Source organism: Musa acuminata, chromosome BXJ2-2, assembly GCF_036884655.1.
Source record: "Musa acuminata AAA Group cultivar baxijiao chromosome BXJ2-2, Cavendish_Baxijiao_AAA, whole genome shotgun sequence".
NCBI lineage: Eukaryota > Viridiplantae > Streptophyta > Magnoliopsida > Zingiberales > Musaceae > Musa > Musa acuminata.
Genome location: NC_088339.1, coordinates 30,156,577 through 30,175,476, shown reverse-complemented (window position 1 = coordinate 30,175,476; position 18,900 = coordinate 30,156,577). Strand labels below are relative to the sequence as shown.

Sequence of the window (18,900 nt, the reverse complement as noted above, 5' to 3'; positions counted from 1 at the left end):
GTGAAAGGAACACCAAAATCTTAAATCACGTTGACACAGTCAAAGTTGACGGAGATAGCATCCATCGAGTCCTCCAAGTAGATAAAAAAGCATGCTACAAGTAATCTCTCGTTATCCTCCTCTCTCTCCTCTCTATCATTCCATGTTCCTCTGGCCATGCAAAAGAACCTGATTTATGCACATCTTCTGATTCATGACCATAATAATCGTACTTGGAATCACACATAGAAAGGAATTATTTGTGTAGATTGGCACGATGAGGAGGTCGGGACGGGGACTTCGTGGTCGTCGGCGCTGAGCGCTCGCTTTGACCAGCCACCGAGAAGGCTGCTATGAGTTGACCATTGGCGGTGCTTCGAATACGTCTCTTGGGACGGGGCGCTGTGCGCTGTCCCGTGGCAAACGTAGGATCCTCGGGCCACCCGATTCTTGCGCCGATAAGCCGTTCGTTGAAATGCTCTTTTCTGCTGATGGGAGAGATCTGCGGTACGACGACTTGATTAACCCCCAAATCTCACTTCGCTGCCCGTCACTTCTTACCGAAAAGCCCTCGGCAGGTGCTGATATGTCGTGTTCCCACCCGCGCCCGGAACGGAGCTCTCAGATGGGAGTTGGTCCTCCCCAACCTCCACTCTCGCGACGCTCCCCACCCCACCTTCTTCCATTAATATATTGACCTTCTTCTTCACCTCCTCTTCTCTCTCTTTCTCTCTCTCTCTCTCCGTGGCTTCTCTTCATGCCTTCGCCTGCTCTAGGGTTTCTCCCCGGCCATGAAGTGCTTCCATTTCTCCAGCGGCGACGCCGGCGGCACCTTCGATGACGCCGGATCCAGGGTCTCCCGCCTCTCCTGGGCACGCTCCCTCAGCATCGCGTCCACCTCCTCCTCGCTCGGACTCGAGCCACGGCGGGCCGAGCTCGACCCCGGCTGGGACCTCCCATGCCCGGCGACCGCCGGGCCGCCCGAGGGCCTCCGCGCGTTCGCGTTCTCGGAGCTGAAGGCCGCCACCAGGGGGTTCGGCCGATCCCTCCTGATCGGCGAGGGCGGGTTCGGGTGCGTCTACAGGGGTGTCGTCACGGTCGCAGGCGACGACGGCGCGGCCGAGACGATGGACGTAGCTGTAAAGCAGTTGAACCGGCACGGGTTGCAGGTAAGAGTTTCCCTCGTTTCTTCGTTTTCGTTGCTGCTGATGGACTCGTGATATAGTTGGGTGTGCATTAATGCTCGGAGTGAGTTGCATTTATTGATCTCCTTTGTGAATCTTATTCGGATGTTGCTTTTATGTTCGAAGAAAACATGATGTAGGTCCTGATCATGTACCGATATCCCTTAAATTGTCTGCATGTAACATCTTTGATTCGACGTTTTTGATTCCGTTGGTGTGATCTTGATTTCACATTATAAACCAAGCTAGAGCGATCCAAGTTGTCCCATCTTTCTAGGTACTTTCCTGTCTTTTGTGGAAGGCTTTCAGATTCAAGTCCTGTTCTTTTCATGTGATTACACCGTGAACACGATTGATCTGTCACAACCTTTGGGTCTGGCTATTGTCTATCCACTGCGACTAACCTTTGATGATCCTCCTGGCTTATCTGCCAATGTGGAAACATTAGTTTCGAATTGTCACGAGCATAACTAAGCTATAGGTCCCAGTCTTCACTGGTAGGCACAGCGTCCATGCCGACCGAGACAAGCCATATGCAAGTCCAATGCTATATTTGTCCCCTTGTTGATACAGTATATGCTGCATGGGTTTGGCGGGCATAGCTGGCATGTGCAACCCCTGGATGTTACCATTTTATGCAATAGCGATGCTTGCTTGTTGCATTTATAGCTGAGTGGTTGCCCTAATTGTACCAGAAACCCTTGTTATTTTGATTTGTTAGACTTGATGTTGAAAAAAACATAATTTGCACGATTTTGCCCAATTTTGGTTGAGAATTTATTGAGTTACTTTGTTTTTCTGCAGGGGCACAAGGAATGGGTTACTGAAGTCAATTTTCTTGGTGTAGTCAAGCATCCAAATCTTGTCAAGTTGGTGGGTTATTGTGCTGAAGATGATGAGAGGGGGATTCAAAGGCTTCTTGTTTATGAATTGATGCGCAATAAAAGCTTGGAGGATCACTTATTATCTCGAGTTTCATCAGCTCTCTCATGGTCTCTAAGGTTAAAGATTGCACTAGATGCTGCACGTGGTTTAGCATACCTCCACGAAGAAATGGATTTTCAGGTAGTCATCTATTGGACTCCTTGGTTATATGTGATTAGAGTTTGAATAGTTGGCAACTCATTCATAGATGCCATAACATGAAGTTGAAGGTCACTTACAAACATCAATTCATTTGATTGATGGACTTAAAAATATCAAAGCTAGTTCCTGTAAGTTTGAACCAATTAATTGAGCAGCTGATAAAGGTAATAAAACGTCGACTTGATTTTAGTATTGGTGTGGCTTCTACTTCTTTGACATACTTATATCCTTTGATAAATACCTAAACTATTGGAAGCTTTCATAATGATATTAACAACATGTATACATGCTGATATTAAGATGATTTAGATTTAAAAGTTGGTACAGTTCAAAAGATCAAGGATGATAAATTATCTAGACTTCATTTGTCTTTATTTCTTTCCAATTTATCTCAATATTTTTGTACTCAAACAAAGAAAAAGACCCAAATGACTGATTTGTACACATGCAAATTCACCAAGGGAGATGTATGAACAACTAATTTGCATCGAATCTCACCTGGAGAAAGTGTGTCAAGCTACATAAGGATAAGGTCCCATATATATTGAATGATCTTAGCAAAGTCACCAGCAGTTGGTTGGCTAAGGGAACTTGTGGAGGTTGTTCAGTGCTTCAGCTCATATTAATGCTTTATAATATCATACACCAGAAAAAAAATATATCTTGTCTTTTGTGTTGGAAGTATTGTTTTGAAAAGGTTTCGTAAAGCACTAGTGAGGAATGCAAAGTATTTTTAAAATAATTATATAAAAAAACCCAATTAATTCTGGCAGGAGGGAGAATGTCCTAAAAGACACATGCTCCTTATCATGCAAGAAACTTTTTAAGTGTTCTCCAAAAGAACAACCAAATCCTATTCACTTTCATGATTCTTATGGGTACAACCACATGGAACTGTAATGAGGAGTATGACAATCCATGCAAATGGCTGGAACAGCCTTTTCCTTCAGTTATTTCCTGTTTTTATCTCTCCTACAATTGGATTTTTTAGAACTGCAATATTTATTTTTTGCTTTTTTGCTGATATCGCTATCTTGTTCAACTATTGACCAAATGCCGTAGGAATTACACTAGAATGGCATTTTCTAATTCTTTTACGAAACAAATTTTCTGTTCCTACTATTAGTATCTGTTTTCTAAACATGGGCTTTGATCACAAATGATTCCAGTGTATCCTTCATAAATTGTTCAACCTTCATACTTCTAATTGTTCCATCAAATAACAATTTAGTGGCTGCATCTAGCCTGCGGTGAGCAGCAACATGATCCCATTATTTTAACATTCATATTTTGAGTCACTTTCCATTATTTTAACATTGTTTCTATATTTTTTTAACTAGAAATCTACCTCAACAGTCTTAAATTGGTCTGCTCAACATATTGTATGTCACGAAATGATAATTCAGATATTTAGGAAGAAATTTAGTTATTTATTCAGGAGAGATTTGTTACAAAATCATGATAAGTTTTGAAACCAACACTATATATTCTTAATCAGTCTGTGGAGAATATAGTGATTTGCTTCATGATTCAGATGTTCAAGAAGAAACTTGTTACATGTTCATGAGGAATTAGGTAGTGATAAGTCTTGAAATCAACATTTTATATTCTTAATTAATCTACAGAGAAATTACTGTTTTGCCCAAATAGTTGGGACTTACGGTTTTGTTGTTGTTGTATAGAAATGTTTGGCTTCACGGTTTTCCTGGTTTTAACACTTTCTTCTTTTTCTAATTTAAATAATCCATTAATTTTATTGAATTTTAAATAAAATTAGATTTACTAATAAAACACAAAGTCTCACTATTTTCAAGTCCATGGTTATGCGTTTCACTCTAATCAGTGTGTTCTTGGTGGAACATGTCAATCCGATGGACTGTCAGGTCAACAACACAGACCATGACATGTGCCTCCCAACACTGTGTATATGTTTCAGATTATGTATTGACTGTGTTGGCACACTGGCGTGTATCAGATCTGTACTGATCCAGCTTGACCAGTGCAGACCTGGCAAAATTTGAAGCCATACGATGTATCAATCATCTAAAATTTTACGCCAGCAGATAACACATCTTTTTTTAGCTCCCATACTTGAAATGTCAAACCATGGCCAAGTCATCTAACATTTTAAGGCAACGGATAACACATTGTTTTATTAATTAATAACACATTGTTTTATTAATTCACGGTCACTGTGGGCTGCTGGAATGGCTTGAGACTAACATGTGTCACTTGAATTAAATTGTGATGAAAATTACATAGAATAAAGACTCTCAGTACCTCCCTCTCTGATCTTAAGTTTTCATCACTGTCAAGTCATCTACAAACTTAAGCTGATAATAGGGTTTTATTCATTATTTTTTCTGACGCTCCCAACAATAGGGAATGATATTCATCTTTTTTAAACCACTAGCCTATTTTTTTTAAGCCTACTGTGGTTGTGTAGATGAGCTCTTATTTGCGGCTTGTTGTGACTTGTTACTTGGTCCAACAGGCTTAATTTGCAGAAGAAATTATCAAGAACGGAAGGTTGTCGTTCATTATCATGTTAAAAACAAAGATTATATAGTGTTGTTACCTTTGCCTCTCACTCAGCTAGTGGCAAGATATTGGAGTTGTTTCATTCCTTGCCAATGGTACCAAGGCATATATAGAAACAAGGTAGGCAAATGCCATTGAATATTGAATGTGTAGTGGCACATGCAGTAGGCTATAGCATGGTGTAGCATGTATTTGTACTTAGCAGCATGATCTTTATAAAAAAAAGGTCTCATAATATTGGCACAGGTGGCATATTGCTTTATTCCTAGCAAATGGATTACCTAATATTCAGATGCTTGCTTAATTCTTCACATTCCTGAATTTAGATGCCGACTTATTCTGAAAGCTAGATGACCATTTAATTGTTTATTACTAGATATTTATGATTTGTGCAACTTTTTATTTCATTCATAGGTTACTATGCCTTAAAAGGTCATTGATTTCAAACTGTCACAGGTCATTCGATTATCTGACCACTCTGTAAGGCCTTGGTTTCTCTTTTTATTCCTCATGTATAGATGGACAGAATGTTGGTTCTGCATTGGGTGTTTGAGTGATGAAAGGCCATATTCAATTTGTTTAATAATTCTCTACAGTACTGAACTGAACAGTAAAACAAATAATTCCCCAATTTAGCTACGACAACAAGCTATTGTATCTCAACAAAATAGGTATGAATCCATACCCATAAGATCTTGACAAGTTTTACCCTTATCATCAGCTTGCCAATGCAATTCCTGAGTTAGCCTGCTGATTTTAATTTCTAAAGGCCTCAAAATTGAATTTTTACCGCAATTTTGACTATTACCTCCACTATAACCCTTAAACACCTGTGCTTTAGATCCCGTGCATCAATTATCAGCTTTCATTATATGACAATTCTACTTTAAATTTCATGTCCCATATATGAAGGTTAAGGTGTTCTGGACTTCCAATCAATCCTAATCCTAATCATACTCGAATACCTATTCTATTTGGTAAAGCCACCGGTCTCATGTGAAACTGAGTTTCTAAGTAAATCTTTGATGTTCTTCCTATATCACAATTTATGTTATACTGTATCATTAATGCTTCCTGTGTTTGAAGTTTCCATAGCAGCAGTCGTGATCATGGTGTGATGGATATTTCCAGTTCTCTTCTTGTACTATATAATATTAGCTAGGGATTCCTCTTTTTCTTCCTTAGTTTGGCATGTGGCATCTTTCATTATGTACATGTTTTTACCATAGAATAGAGTAACAGCTTCTCTATCTTTGTGTGTATACGTGTGCTGCAAGTTACTTGGTAGATGTTTGAAAATTTTGTTCTTTTCACTTTCCATTTTATGTACTCATTTTATATTCTTTTGATGCAGTTAATATTTCGGGATTTTAAGACATCCAACATTTTGCTAGATGAAGATTTCAATGCCAAGCTCTCAGACTTCGGTTTTGCTAGGCATGGCCCAACAGCAGGAGTTGGTCATGTTGAGACATCAGTAAGTTTTGATTATAATGATTTGGCTTATGTCATATAATACATGACCGGATCTTCAACGTTGCTTATGCTTGAACATTATCTATACTTGTGTATATGTATCACTTACTGAACAAGTACTTTTAATGAAGAAACTGAACGAACAGGATAATATCTCAACTTTGACTGCATCTCCACTGCAAACTCCATAAAATCGATTAGTTGACCATTTGATTATTCCTAACTATTATGGAGTGGGTTTTAGTCAATTTATTTTTTGAAGCTCACATGAACTTTTAACAAGCCATCCTTATTTACATTCCTTTTTCAACTGTTAAAAGATCTTATGTTTGTGAATTGCTGCCAGCATCTAAAAGTTTAATATTCTTCTTTAGGCTACAATTTTTCAGAATTTATCCATTATGCATGCCATGTTAAGTAGCCTATTTCTGTTGCTTTCTTGGCAGGTAGTTGGCACCGTTGGCTATGCTGCTCCAGAGTACATCCACACCGGAAAATTAACTGCTAAAAGCGATGTATGGAGTTTCGGTGTGGTTCTTTATGAACTTGTAACAGGAAGACGGTCCTTAGATAGGAACCTACCAAGAAGTGAACAAAAGCTCTTGGAGTGGGTAAAACCTTTTGCAACGGACCCCAAAAAGCTCCACACTATTATGGATTCACGACTCGAAGGGAAGTATTGCTTAGAATCTGCTCAGAATCTAGTGGCTTTGGCAAACAGATGCCTAAAGAAGCAACCAAAGTCACGTCCTAGAATGAGCGAGGTGGTCGAGATGCTTGATCAGATCATTAAGACGTCTAACAGTGAGACTACAGAAACCATCACCGGTACATCAATCTCTCCGGGGGAGGATGCTGCTGACACGAAAAAGCTGTCAAGAGATAAAAGTTCCAGGAGCAGGGTCTTCGAAATCAAGGATATGCTCACCCTAAAGAATAACTCTGTGGGGAGGTTATACTGGAGATCATTGGCTTCAGGACCGATTGCAAGGATGGCAAGGAATCGGCCATAAGCTTGCATGGTGGAGTTCAATTCTTGGTTTCTTTTGGTACTGGTGGATGAATTAGCAGCAGGCAAGGTTTTGGTACTAGTTCTACCGTTCTACTTGAATCATCTCGATCTCTTTCCTTCATCATTCACAGAAACGACAGAACGGATGTCTGTTCCTGTGTTCAATTGTTTAGCATCTTGCGTCTGAACGACGCTTCTTGGTGTTCAGCCGATGTACAAAGTTTTCAAAGCAGAAGAACAATGTGTTTTTCCTTGGAGAGAACGTGGAAGTGCACCGAGGCATTGATACAACTATACTCCAAAACATTTGTTATACAAGTTGGGAGTGAGCAATCCAAAAAGGATCTCTAAGAACTCTGGCAGGTGGTAACAGAGGTATATATATATGTTCATTGGAATTTAAACCCAAAAAAGGACTTTAAATTAGTGCCATTTTTTCGAATAAATCTACAAAAAAAAATATCGTAGAGGTAAATGATTCTTTGATTCACTGTATGAGTAGCTGCATCTCATATCATTTGTCCTTTAATCAGGAAGCCACCCGAGTCTTTGGCTGCTGCATTATATTGGGACTAAAACCGTCTCTCCTTTGGAGAGCTTGCAAAACAAGACTGAGATGAGTCGATGATGCAAACGCAGGCAACAGTAGCTTAAGGCTGTATATGCCTGTCCTCTCTAGCATAAGACCACACTTCCAAGTGACAACTGGAAACCACCACATCCCTCAAGGCGCAGTGGGCAAAGAACCCCTCACGACCTTGTCGAGGGACAGAGATGCAGAGATGGTCAAATGCAATTATAGGCAGCCATAGATGCTCCCCCATCCATCACAACCCACCACTCTTCTTCCGCACGACCACCTTCTCCTTCTCCTCCTCCTCCTCCTCTGTTCCCACGACTGGACTGTTGCAGCATAAAGAGGAGATGAAATGAGGTGGTGGACACAGAATCATGGATCAAGCCACCTGATGTCTTGTGTGCTTACTCAGTGGCCAACCACATGGCTTGCCAGAAGCCCACTGAACTGAAGGTGGCCATCGGAAGAGCTGCATCTAAATTTTTTTTTCCTTTCGATACTGTTCTTCACTCCTCCTGACCTCTGTTTGTGGCATTGATGTGGAGTTCAACTGATTCTAATTCATTAGATTGGGTCTGTGAACAATAGAAATGGAAGAGAAGCAACGACAAACTCTCCAAGGAGATAAATGGGAAAAAATATATGTGAATATAGCATCGATCCAATAGTTTCTGCATAAACAGGTTGTATATTTCAAGAAGATTAGCACAAAAGCTAATCTTCTATCTTGTCAAGTTGGTAAAGAGGGACCTCATCGTGGTTAAGCAATCAATTAAAATTGCGGCTTCGAGAGAGTCGTAGTAATCATACATTTTGAAGCTCATTCATGTAACACATTAGTAATCATCAAGCCCACAAGCAACTTTACATGTCACATTAATTAATATTTAGTCTATTGTGCTCACTGGTGATTGAACTTTTGACCTATTTTGTTTGACGGGACGTATGCCTCCGAGCTGATCTCACCTTGGTCGATGTGAAACATACCTACTTGATAGGATACCCCAACTCACTTGCATTGCCTACTTAACCTGAATCAACCTCCTCATGAAAGAGTGACTTACAATGGAGAAGAAGGCTGTTTGTATGGCTTGCGATTCGGTTTGTGTCACCCTAATGAGATTGGCTATCCCTTCAGAGATTTGTAGCAGACTCGTCATGTTGGCCACTTGGCATGCAGCAATGCCGACAGCTCGATATCAAACACCGGTTGACTTGCATCAGGGGAAGACGGTGGGGACACAAGGAATGAAGGGAAGGAAGAAAGGCGTCGACTTGGATATTGGTTTCGTTGGATTTCGCAGCTTCTTCACACCTTCTTCCAAAAGGTGTCTGGAGAAGCAAGACATTCCTGGGAAGAAGAAACTGGGAGTGACAATGGTTGGTGCTGACTGAGTACGGGAAGGGAGACTGTAACTTGATGTCATCGGCCTTCGTTTCACGCAAATTATGAATGGCTGTAGACCTAACATGTCTACCGGACTGAATCGTTCAAAGGCACCAATGGTTTGCCAAGATTAGCTAACTCATTGTGGAGTGCAAAGGGGGAAGGTGAAGACAATAAATTGTGGGGATAGTGGTTCATGAACTCATTCCACTTGACTCACGAATGATGGCGGATTTGAAGCCCTCCAATGTGCGTTAGCAACCAAGGTGTCTGTGACTTGTCTTTTTGTTGTTCCATTTGAGGTCTTTGGAAGCTCATTTCAGCGTCTATTCTCAGAGGGACATTTGTCAGTCTCGCAAACTCTATTTCTATTATACTGAATGGCAATTCATTGAAGAGCAGCTCTGCTATTGCAATGCATGTGACCAAGTGGCAACCATGATCTGGTTGACCCCGATTTAAGAGTTAGATTTTTGATATCCTTGTAACATGTATGGTGGCACAGTGTATGGCTTAGTACTATCCCATCCCATTTTGGCTTTGATATTTATTATTAGGGATAAATCTGTATAATGGTATTTGATATAATATTTATATCTTTTAGTTTTATTTATATTTTGTATAGTATGTAAAGGGCTCGTAGTATATTTGATAGCCTCATTTTAATTAACTCGTGTGTTTATTTTAGTTCTATAAATATAAATATAGATAAAATTATCTAAAATTAAACTATTTTGGGAGTCTTTTAGTTTGGTAAAATGATACAAACTATCAATTAGTATATCACCTTGGAGCTATATGGGCAGATGGATATTTGAGACAATCGAGGGCTATTTCATTATTTTATTTTACAATCATGTCATGTGGATATTTATGAAGACTTTTACCATAACAGATCATATTAAATTTTATGTTTACTAAAATGGTGACTTGCTGGATTTTGAGTTAAACGTTTCCTCTAATCTATCTTTTTTTTTTACAGATCCTTAAGGAACCATAAGATATTTCGATGAGATTAATCCTTTATGAACAAACACATAAGAATATTATATGACTAGACGAAATCAGCTACGTTCAAGACGAAATCAACTATCCTTTGTTAACACTTCATATAAATATCTGTTCATCGGGTAAAAAAAGGCTTCTAATCTCAAAAGATACTCTGTGTTCCTAAAATTGCAGAGGTAATGAAGTAGCGAAAGAACAAGGAAAATCCATCAGTTAAAAAAATGAGCAACGACCAAGGGAAGAAGCTTTCAAACTTCAACTTGCTGTGTTGGCTGAATCTGATGATTCCTGCCACCCAGAAGTTTACATCTTTGACTTGCATGGATAAAGACATTTCTCTCTCTCTCTCTCCAAAGCAAGAAATGGATAAGGCACTCAGGACCTCATCCTGCAAGACTAATACTGAAGCTACATGCAAAGACCGTCCTTTGAAGAGTCTTTTTGAGTCTGCTCCTTTGATTTGTCTTTAAGCAAGTATTTGTCTTTCCTGAATTATTTTGAGGAGTTGTGTTTTCTGTGGTGTAAACCATCAGACATTCGCTCACTTGAAGACAAAAAAAAGTCACATTTTCTGGATGTTTTCAACGTGAATTGCAGAATATTCAAACATGTGTAATGACTATGTAAACAAGTTCAGACAAGGAGAAAATGGCTGCCAGATAGGGATGAAATTAGGCTGCATAGCCATTAATTTTATTTGAAGTCAAGCACTTGAATCCAAATCTGTATCTCAACTAAATTAGATAGACTCAAGCATCTAAAAAGAAAAAAAAAAGATCTACTTTCATGAATTATAAAAAGAAAAATTGTTCAATTCATCGACAATTATAAAAAGAAAAAAAAAGATCTTTTTTTTTTTCAAAACAATATTTTTAATCCTTTCATATAAGGCATTTTTTTCCCACTCAAGTCTATTTACAAAAACTTTGTTTGCATTACAGACTCAGAATAGTTTATCTATCTGTGACATGCATAATGCAATAGAGGAAGTGTATAAGTGAATATTTGAAGTAATAACAAAAAAAAATTATTTATGGTGGAAAGAGTCATTAAGCACATAAACAAACATCAAAGAGGTTCTGCAAATTGCAATCAGCAGTCAGTCAGACCATCCATTCCACTTCCAACTCCCAACACTAAAAAGGTGTATCCACTTCATTAGTGATGCACTTAACTGTAACACACTTGATGTCTCAGTCCAGAATAAAATTTTCAATCATATTCCAGTAAAATCTTAAGATACTCTTTCTCTTGTGAGAAAAATATCCTATCCTAATCACTCTAAAGTTCAAAAGATGTCTACCAAACATCATATACTAAGCATCCATTGTTGTGAATTCTTTCTCATAATAAATTGAATTCAAAAGACTAAATAGATCGATCCTTCCATATCTCATTTTGATCAGAACCTCGTGTGTCATGCACTGACAACCTTTTACAATTTTAAAGAGGTAAATAGGAATGAAGAATGCTTGCAAAGCCTATTTATCGGATGCTGTAGGATAAGGTAGAATAAAACATTTAAAGCTATGGCTCCGTCTCATCATCTTTCGCCTCTCGTCGCAGTGGTCAAAAGCAGCCATCCTCCACCCACAACCATATGGCCTTCTTTCTCACACAAAGAAAGGGTTAAAGAGGAAGCGCAGGTGTGATGGCTGTCACTGATTCCATGCCACCACACCCTGGTGCATCATTTATGCTCTTACACCGGCAAACTGCACCCCCATCCTCCATCCCTTCAGCTACAACCCGCACGGAATCTTGAATTCCACATTGAAAGCTCCATCAGAAAACATAGGATCCTTGAGGCCATCACTTCCTCTCATTCATATGTCTCCCTGGTAAATGTCACTTCGTCTTCCACCATGTAAAACAGGGAGAGACGAACCGCCAAAAGCTTCAGGGGTGAAAAGCCCTCGCTAGTAAGATCTACTGGACGGCGACGTCAACCCTGAAATCGATGCCCAGTACGTGTCGGTTTTTGGTTGGCTATAGGCCGTGGACCGTGGTGGGGGTGTGCAGCTTGGCACGGGAGAAATGAATGCGACCGGTGTCCCTGACACCGGCGACCGCCACGCGTCGGTCGTTTGACTTGCCCTCTACGCCTCTTTTTACTACCCCGTCTCGTCCATATTTATTCCGTAACCGGAAACTTCGGCTCTGGGAAACAACACCTGAAGTCAACTCCTCCACGATTTTTTTCCCCGCACATTTCAAAGGCCCCTCTCGCCCACAAGTCAACTCTCTGTCTCTCTCTCTCTCTCTCTCTCTCTCTCTCTCTTCAAGCCTCTCTTCTCTTCCCCCCCCCCCCCCCCACCTAATTTTTCTTCGCTCACTCACCACCACCAAAAGTTGCTGCACTGATCTACCCGTTTTGGCCCTCTCCCTTTACCTCTTCTTCTTCTTCTTCTTCTTCCTCCGGCTCGAATTCTCTTCTTTATCTCTCTTGTGATGGGGAACGGGTACGCGAGGTTGACCCGCTGCTTCTGCTGCGGCGGATTCCCGCGCCACCGCGGCCGCCACGTCGCCGCGGCTGTCACCTCGGAATTCTACGATGAGGGCCTCGGTCACTCCTTCTGCTACGTCCGGCCCGACTCCTGCGGCGGCGGTCTCACGTCCTCCGCCGCCGCCGCCGCAGCTGTAGCTTCCTCGAAGGTCCACCACTCGGAGGAGACGACCACGTTCCGCGCCATCTCTGGCGCATCCGTGAGCGCCAATCCGTCCACGCCGCTCTCCACCGTGCCCCACCTCGTCGACTGCGCCGGCGAGGGCGCGGTCCCCACCTCGGCGGCGTTTGAGAGCTCCACTTCTTTCTCCTCCGTCGCGCTCCAGCCCGTCCCCCGCTTCTCCGGGCCCCTTTCCGGTCCGATCGCCGCTGGCGCCGATCGGGGGTTCATGTCGGGCCCTATCGAGCGCGGGTTCATGTCCGGGCCGCTCGACCACCGCGCCGCCCTGTTCTCTGGTCCCCTCGAGAAGCCCCCTTCCCTTACCGGCCAGCTGCTCCGTAGCCTGTCCCATGGCCTCCCCACGCCCCGTCGTGCTGCCGCTGCCGCCTCACTCCTCCGCGGCCTCACCAAAGCCATTACCCGCACCATCTACGCCACCGCCCCGGGGCGCGGATCCACCAAGGTACCGAAAGTTCCCGACTTGGCCGACGCGAGTTCCAGAAATCTCAGTAACAGCAGCGGCAGGAACAGCGTGGAGGGTGGGAAGTGGTCGGATTCGTCTGACTCCCGGAACGGCAGTCTTCAATGGGCGCAAGGGAAAGCAGGGGAGGATCGAATCCATGTCGTCGTCTCGGAGGAGCACGGTTGGGTCTTCGTAGGCATCTACGACGGCTTCAATGGCCCTGATGCCACTGATTACCTCCTCTCAAATCTGTACTTCGCCGTGCACCAAGAACTCAAGGGACTTCTCTGGCATGATAAAGAAGATTCCCTTTCCGGGCCTATCCATGATCCGCTTGCCCGTGTGTACATCGAGGAATTTGGATGCTGCGAAGAAGACAAGCAGAGCTCTACTAAAAGGAAGAAGTTGCAGGAGAGATCAAATTGCGAGCGGGAGGGTGAAAGATTGGATCTTGACTGTGTGTTTAAGGAGCAATCGAGCCAGTTGTGCTCATCCGGTGAAGTCAATCACTCTCAAGTACTGAAGGCTCTCTCTCAAGCTCTGAGGAAGACCGAGGAAAATTATTTAGATATTGCGGATAAGATGATATCTGAGAACCCTGAGCTTGCACTGATGGGATCGTGTGTTTTAGTGATGCTGTTGAAGGGGGATGATGTGTATTTAATGAACGTCGGGGACAGCCGTGCGATTTTAGCACAGAAGGCAGAGTCAGATTCTTGGAGTTCAATCAGGAAGCCGAAGCTGGATCTTCACAAAATCAATGAAGAGATTGTGAGTGATATTGAAGTTTTCGATGGATTAAAATGCTTCCCAAATTTAGAGGCCACACAGCTGACTTTGGATCATAGCACTTCTGTTGAAGAGGTAGTAATTTGATTTGGTATTCATACATTTCCTTTTCTATTCTTGGAGAAATTTATATGTAAACTTTAGAACTAAATTGCTTATGAATTCCAGGAAGTTTGTAGAATAAAAAGCGAACACCCTGATGATTCGTTGGCCATTTCAAACAATCGTGTGAAAGGATCATTGAAGGTCACAAGAGCTTTTGGTGCTGGCTTCTTGAAGCAGGTTTGATTGTTGTCATCTTAATACACTTAATGCTTTATCGTGTGAGCTTGTAGTTCTGGTGGCACTTGAACTGGCATTTATTATGGCATCTCTAAGATCAACCATCGGGTGTTTATATAGTAGAGAGTCATGCTTGCTGATATTTGATATGTGGTTATATCATTAATAATAATATGGATTTCGCAATGATATCATTGCTAAGAATGTGAGATCGAAATCCTTTTGTAGGTCCATGCATAGAAATGCCTTGTGCCACTTGGAGTTGCTGACTTTGAGATGATTTCATGTGTTACTCACCTTGGGACAGAAATATGGTTTAGTAACAGAAGATAAGGTTTCATCCCTAGAAAAAGTGATTTTGAAAGCTATCTATCTCTTGGTCAATGTCAATTAATGGGCATTGTGCCACTTGAAGCTGCTGATGTTGAGATTTTATCATCTTGTTCTCGTCTTGGCAGAGAACATGATAGCTTTTTATGCAAGTCAATTTTGTTGGTATTCATAATTAATACAAGAAATGTAAATAGGTTTAAATGATTACTTGTGGAAGAGAGAACATGATTTTTCTTCTCAATTGTTTTTTTTTCCAAAAGCAAAAACTAAACTTTACTAAATATAACTGAAAAGCACACAACCATTCGCATCACCATGAACCAAAACATCAAGTTCCGAAGGCCAGCTTGTGCTCCAAAAATTACATGAGCCATCCGATCCAAAAATTACATGAGCCATCCGATTTTTTTTTTCAACTACATGAACCAAAACATGTAGTTTTTTTTTTCTTCTCAGTTGTTGCCATCGGCAATTTGAGCCATCCGATTTGTCTCCAAAGACCTAAATCAATCAAATAAATCTGACGCAAGCTGATTTAGGCAAGAGGTGGATCTTTGGTACAGCACTTGGATCCAAAGTAGCTTAAGCTTAATGATAAGAATCCATTAGTGTGGGCCTAATCTGGAGAAAGAGTTGACAAGAATGTATTTAAGCATATGATACAATTAGGTATCAGAATGGTTGCCTTGTGAATGTTTATATGCTAGCTGATATCATTAGAATGTAAGTTCGGATTAGCGCCTTCTGAAATGAACAGGTGAACTTAATTGGCTTACTGAGTAGCTGGTCAAAAATTCACCTTCTGACAAATTTTAGGAGATTCGTTATGAAACCACAGATTGTGTCAAAATATAGAGATTCATCAATTTAGTAGACATGCTGGTTTGGAATGAACAAAAAGAGAAAAACATATTCTGGCCTTCCGGACTAGTATAAGATGAACTTCTCTTTAAGCAATCAATTGATCAACAGATTATGTCATGACATCGGCACTCTTTAGTAGATCATAAACACTGAAATCTTCTAAGATAATATCAGTCTTTTATTTTTCATCCAGTGAGTACATACTAATTTTGCTTGCTAATTCTGTGACTATGAACTGGGACGACTATGTTAATATTCTCATTACTTTCTGCAGCCCAAATGGAACAACGCATTGCTGGAGATGTTCAGAATTGATTACATTGGAACCTCTCCGTACCTCACGTGCAATCCGTTCCTCTACCATCATAAGCTTGGTCCCAAGGACAAATTTTTGATACTATCATCTGATGGACTTTATCAGTATTTCACTAACGAAGAAGCGGTTGCTCAAATTGAAATGTTTATTGAAACAACACCTGAAGGAGATCCTGCTCAACACCTTGTTGAAGAAGTCATTTTTCGTGCTGCGAAGAAAGCAGGTAAAGGATTTTCAAAATAATACAAACAACAATGGGTTTTAATGTGGAAGTTGCTGTATCGACCGATCAAGGTTTCTGTGCTTCTATTGCAGGTATGGACTTCCACGAATTGCTCGAAATTCCACAAGGTGACCGACGACAGTATCATGATGATGTTTCCATCATCGTCATATCTTTGGAAGGACAAATATGGAGATCTTGTCTGTAAATAGAGGTACAGACAACGAAAAGAAGTTATAGAGGACCACAGAGACGCAAAGAGCTTCTCTGTTTTTTCGAAGTAAGACTTTGTGCCATTCTGGTTAAGCTTTGGTGGAGACTCTGTAATCATGTATAGGCCATATTTTGGGAATGTAAAGGCGAACAATCTGAATCAAGTTGATTCAACTGGTAAATGAAAATTGTCATATGCTATTAGAGTTGTGTGACAGAGTTCTATCACACTTTTTGTCTTTTATCACACCCTCTTCTTTCTACTGAGTGATCTCCTATTCTTGCCCTACTGTTAGCAGAGCTTGTTGTCACTGATTCCTATCAATACAAAGCAGCTTGGAAGTGCCTATGTGCTGAGTGAAGATTCATAATTTTAGTGGATTTTTTGTCTTTGATCATATATGTTCCCTCCTCATCAGCAATCCCTTGATGCTGACTTCACTTAAATTTAAAAACTGAAAAATAATTACTCCTAAATATTAGATAAAAATACAATATTAATAAAGAGTAAGAAAGATAGACGAGCGAAAAAAGAGACATAATAATAATTTTTTTAAAATTTAAATTATTCTACTCTCTCGATAATCTTACAACAACAATAATTCATGTATTTATTTTGGTTTTAAATCACCGACTTCATTGAGTTGGTTTCTAAACAAAGGCTAAATCTCACACTCCCAAATGCTGGGAAGGAGTTGGGGCGCAGAACTTTCTTGCCACTGTCGCATGTACTCTCACTCAAAGCAACCATTCCTAATCCTCTTTTGGGTGCTTCACTTCTGAGGCCTCTTCAGCCCTGCCGGGGGAGTGGACAATCGGAACTGGAGTTACCAAAGCCTTGAATCCTCCGAGTAGTCTGTCGGAGCCGGTCGCGCTCTTCTTTCTGGAATGGTCCCTTCTCCATCAGCTGCAGCACCCTCTCTGATTTCTTCTTCATCATCGACCCCCAATTATGCCTGCACAACACAACCCACCATGAGCAGAGCTAAACATGGCAACACAGTACACGATACATAACACCATCAGAATCTTATAGTTCGGCGTGCTCACCCCATTTCATCATAGCAATGGAAGTTGCACATCTTCTGTATCACTTCCTTATCGCTCTCTAACTCATCTGCAAAGCTCAGTGGCCCATGCGTCAGAAGGTATTCCAGCAGTATCAGAGCCTTGTAGCCTTTCTTCCATTGCTTCTCATTAAATTTCTCGAACCTGTTGTCCACGCTACATCTTTTGAGAGCTCCTCAGGCGGAACAAGATTAGAGGCCGAGGCGAAGGCAAACCTGTCGTGCAGAACGTCCACGACTCTGAAGAAATCATCGATGTCGAAAGTAGCTTCTGAAATGTCATGCAGCGTCCCCGTGTCCTGCGGCGGCCATGGCTTGCTTCTCGTTGCTTCTTTGGCCAGCCTGCATGACCGCGTGGAATTATCGGCTCGGGAAGCAATGATCTATCTATACCGACGCTGTTGGAACCAAAGAGACACTTACAGTTCTGCATGAGTGACATTGGTGAGGAGTATTCTTGCGGCCCAGATTTTTGATTTGAGGAAGCTCTGCTTCTTGACCTCACCGGAGGAAAGAGTCGCCATGACCGAGATGATGGATGGTGGCTTTTGTATAGGGAGAACGGCGAGGAAGCTTAAATCAATTTTTCTCGATAATTCAAATAAATCAGTTTATTTGAAGGAGGATAAGAATGCGCTTAACTTAATTTATCCGATTTAGATTTTGACTACCTATAGTGAGTTTTCTTTTTGGGATTAAAATAATATGTTTACCGCTTTTACCCTTTATAAAAAATATGAATAAAAATAATATAATTATTATACCAATATGTATTAAAATTATAATTTATTGGAAAAGCAATAAAAGGATAAGTCGACGCCAACGAAAAATAGGCAATAATAAGCTATATTATTTTTTCCAAATAAAAATAAATAAAAGTTGGCTTACATATTATGTTGGATAACAAATTTAATTGAAAGATACAATGTCCTAACTCAAATTTGTAGAATTATCAATCAACCCATCTATATTTGCTCCATTATAACTCGAGGTCTCGATTAATAATTGGATCTCATGAACATTAATCCAAAATAAATAATTAAAAAAATATTAAAATAAAAGTTTAACAGAATACTGGACCCTACCTTACGATAGTTATTCTTCTTGAGAAAATATAATATAAAATTTAATGAAATCAAGGTCAATTATTATTTACTAAATTTTTTTCAATTTTATTGTTCTTCTACTTATTTGAGCATCGAAGGCATCCTATAGAAAAATTTACTTAACCTAGATCTTCATATAGATCAATCACGCAATCAGTATCCAAACTTTCCTCTCTTTCGACTACATTAGACCTCTAGAATGTTGAGTGCTTTTGGGATTAGATCAAAAAGTTCTATCAATCTCGATCATTCATGTGACTAATGGCAAAAGCGATCAACAACCTTAATAATAAATAGCAATTTAGAAGGAAGCCATATTAAACGAGTT

General features: G+C 40.7%; 3 protein-coding genes across 3 annotated transcripts; 2 read left to right on the top strand and 1 right to left on the bottom strand.

Moving 5' to 3' along the window:
* Window positions 1–399: 399 nt before the first annotated feature.
* On the top strand, window positions 400–7,704 carry LOC103975385 (serine/threonine-protein kinase PCRK1). Its single transcript, XM_009390339.3, has 4 exons — window positions 400–1,148; window positions 1,968–2,228; window positions 6,145–6,267; window positions 6,713–7,704. Exons 1-4 carry the CDS (start codon window positions 771–773, stop codon window positions 7,277–7,279), a joined length of 1,329 nt encoding a protein of 442 aa, XP_009388614.2. The 5' UTR covers window positions 400–770; the 3' UTR covers window positions 7,280–7,704.
* A 4,872-nt stretch (window positions 7,705–12,576) lies between these two features.
* On the top strand, window positions 12,577–16,643 carry LOC135605973 (probable protein phosphatase 2C 23). Its single transcript, XM_065096634.1, has 4 exons — window positions 12,577–14,243; window positions 14,337–14,450; window positions 15,922–16,186; window positions 16,279–16,643. The coding sequence occupies exons 1-4, from the start codon at window positions 12,702–12,704 to the stop codon at window positions 16,392–16,394; spliced, it is 2,037 nt and encodes a 678-aa protein (XP_064952706.1). The 5' UTR covers window positions 12,577–12,701; the 3' UTR covers window positions 16,395–16,643.
* A 546-nt stretch (window positions 16,644–17,189) lies between these two features.
* On the bottom strand, window positions 17,190–17,990 carry LOC135604851 (epsin-3-like). The gene is made up of 4 exons (XM_065094507.1): window positions 17,890–17,990; window positions 17,683–17,808; window positions 17,450–17,611; window positions 17,190–17,355 (listed from the first exon to the last, which is right to left on the bottom strand). Exons 1-4 carry the CDS (start codon window positions 17,988–17,990, stop codon window positions 17,190–17,192), a joined length of 555 nt encoding a protein of 184 aa, XP_064950579.1.
* Between the last annotated feature and the right edge of the window lie 910 nt (window positions 17,991–18,900).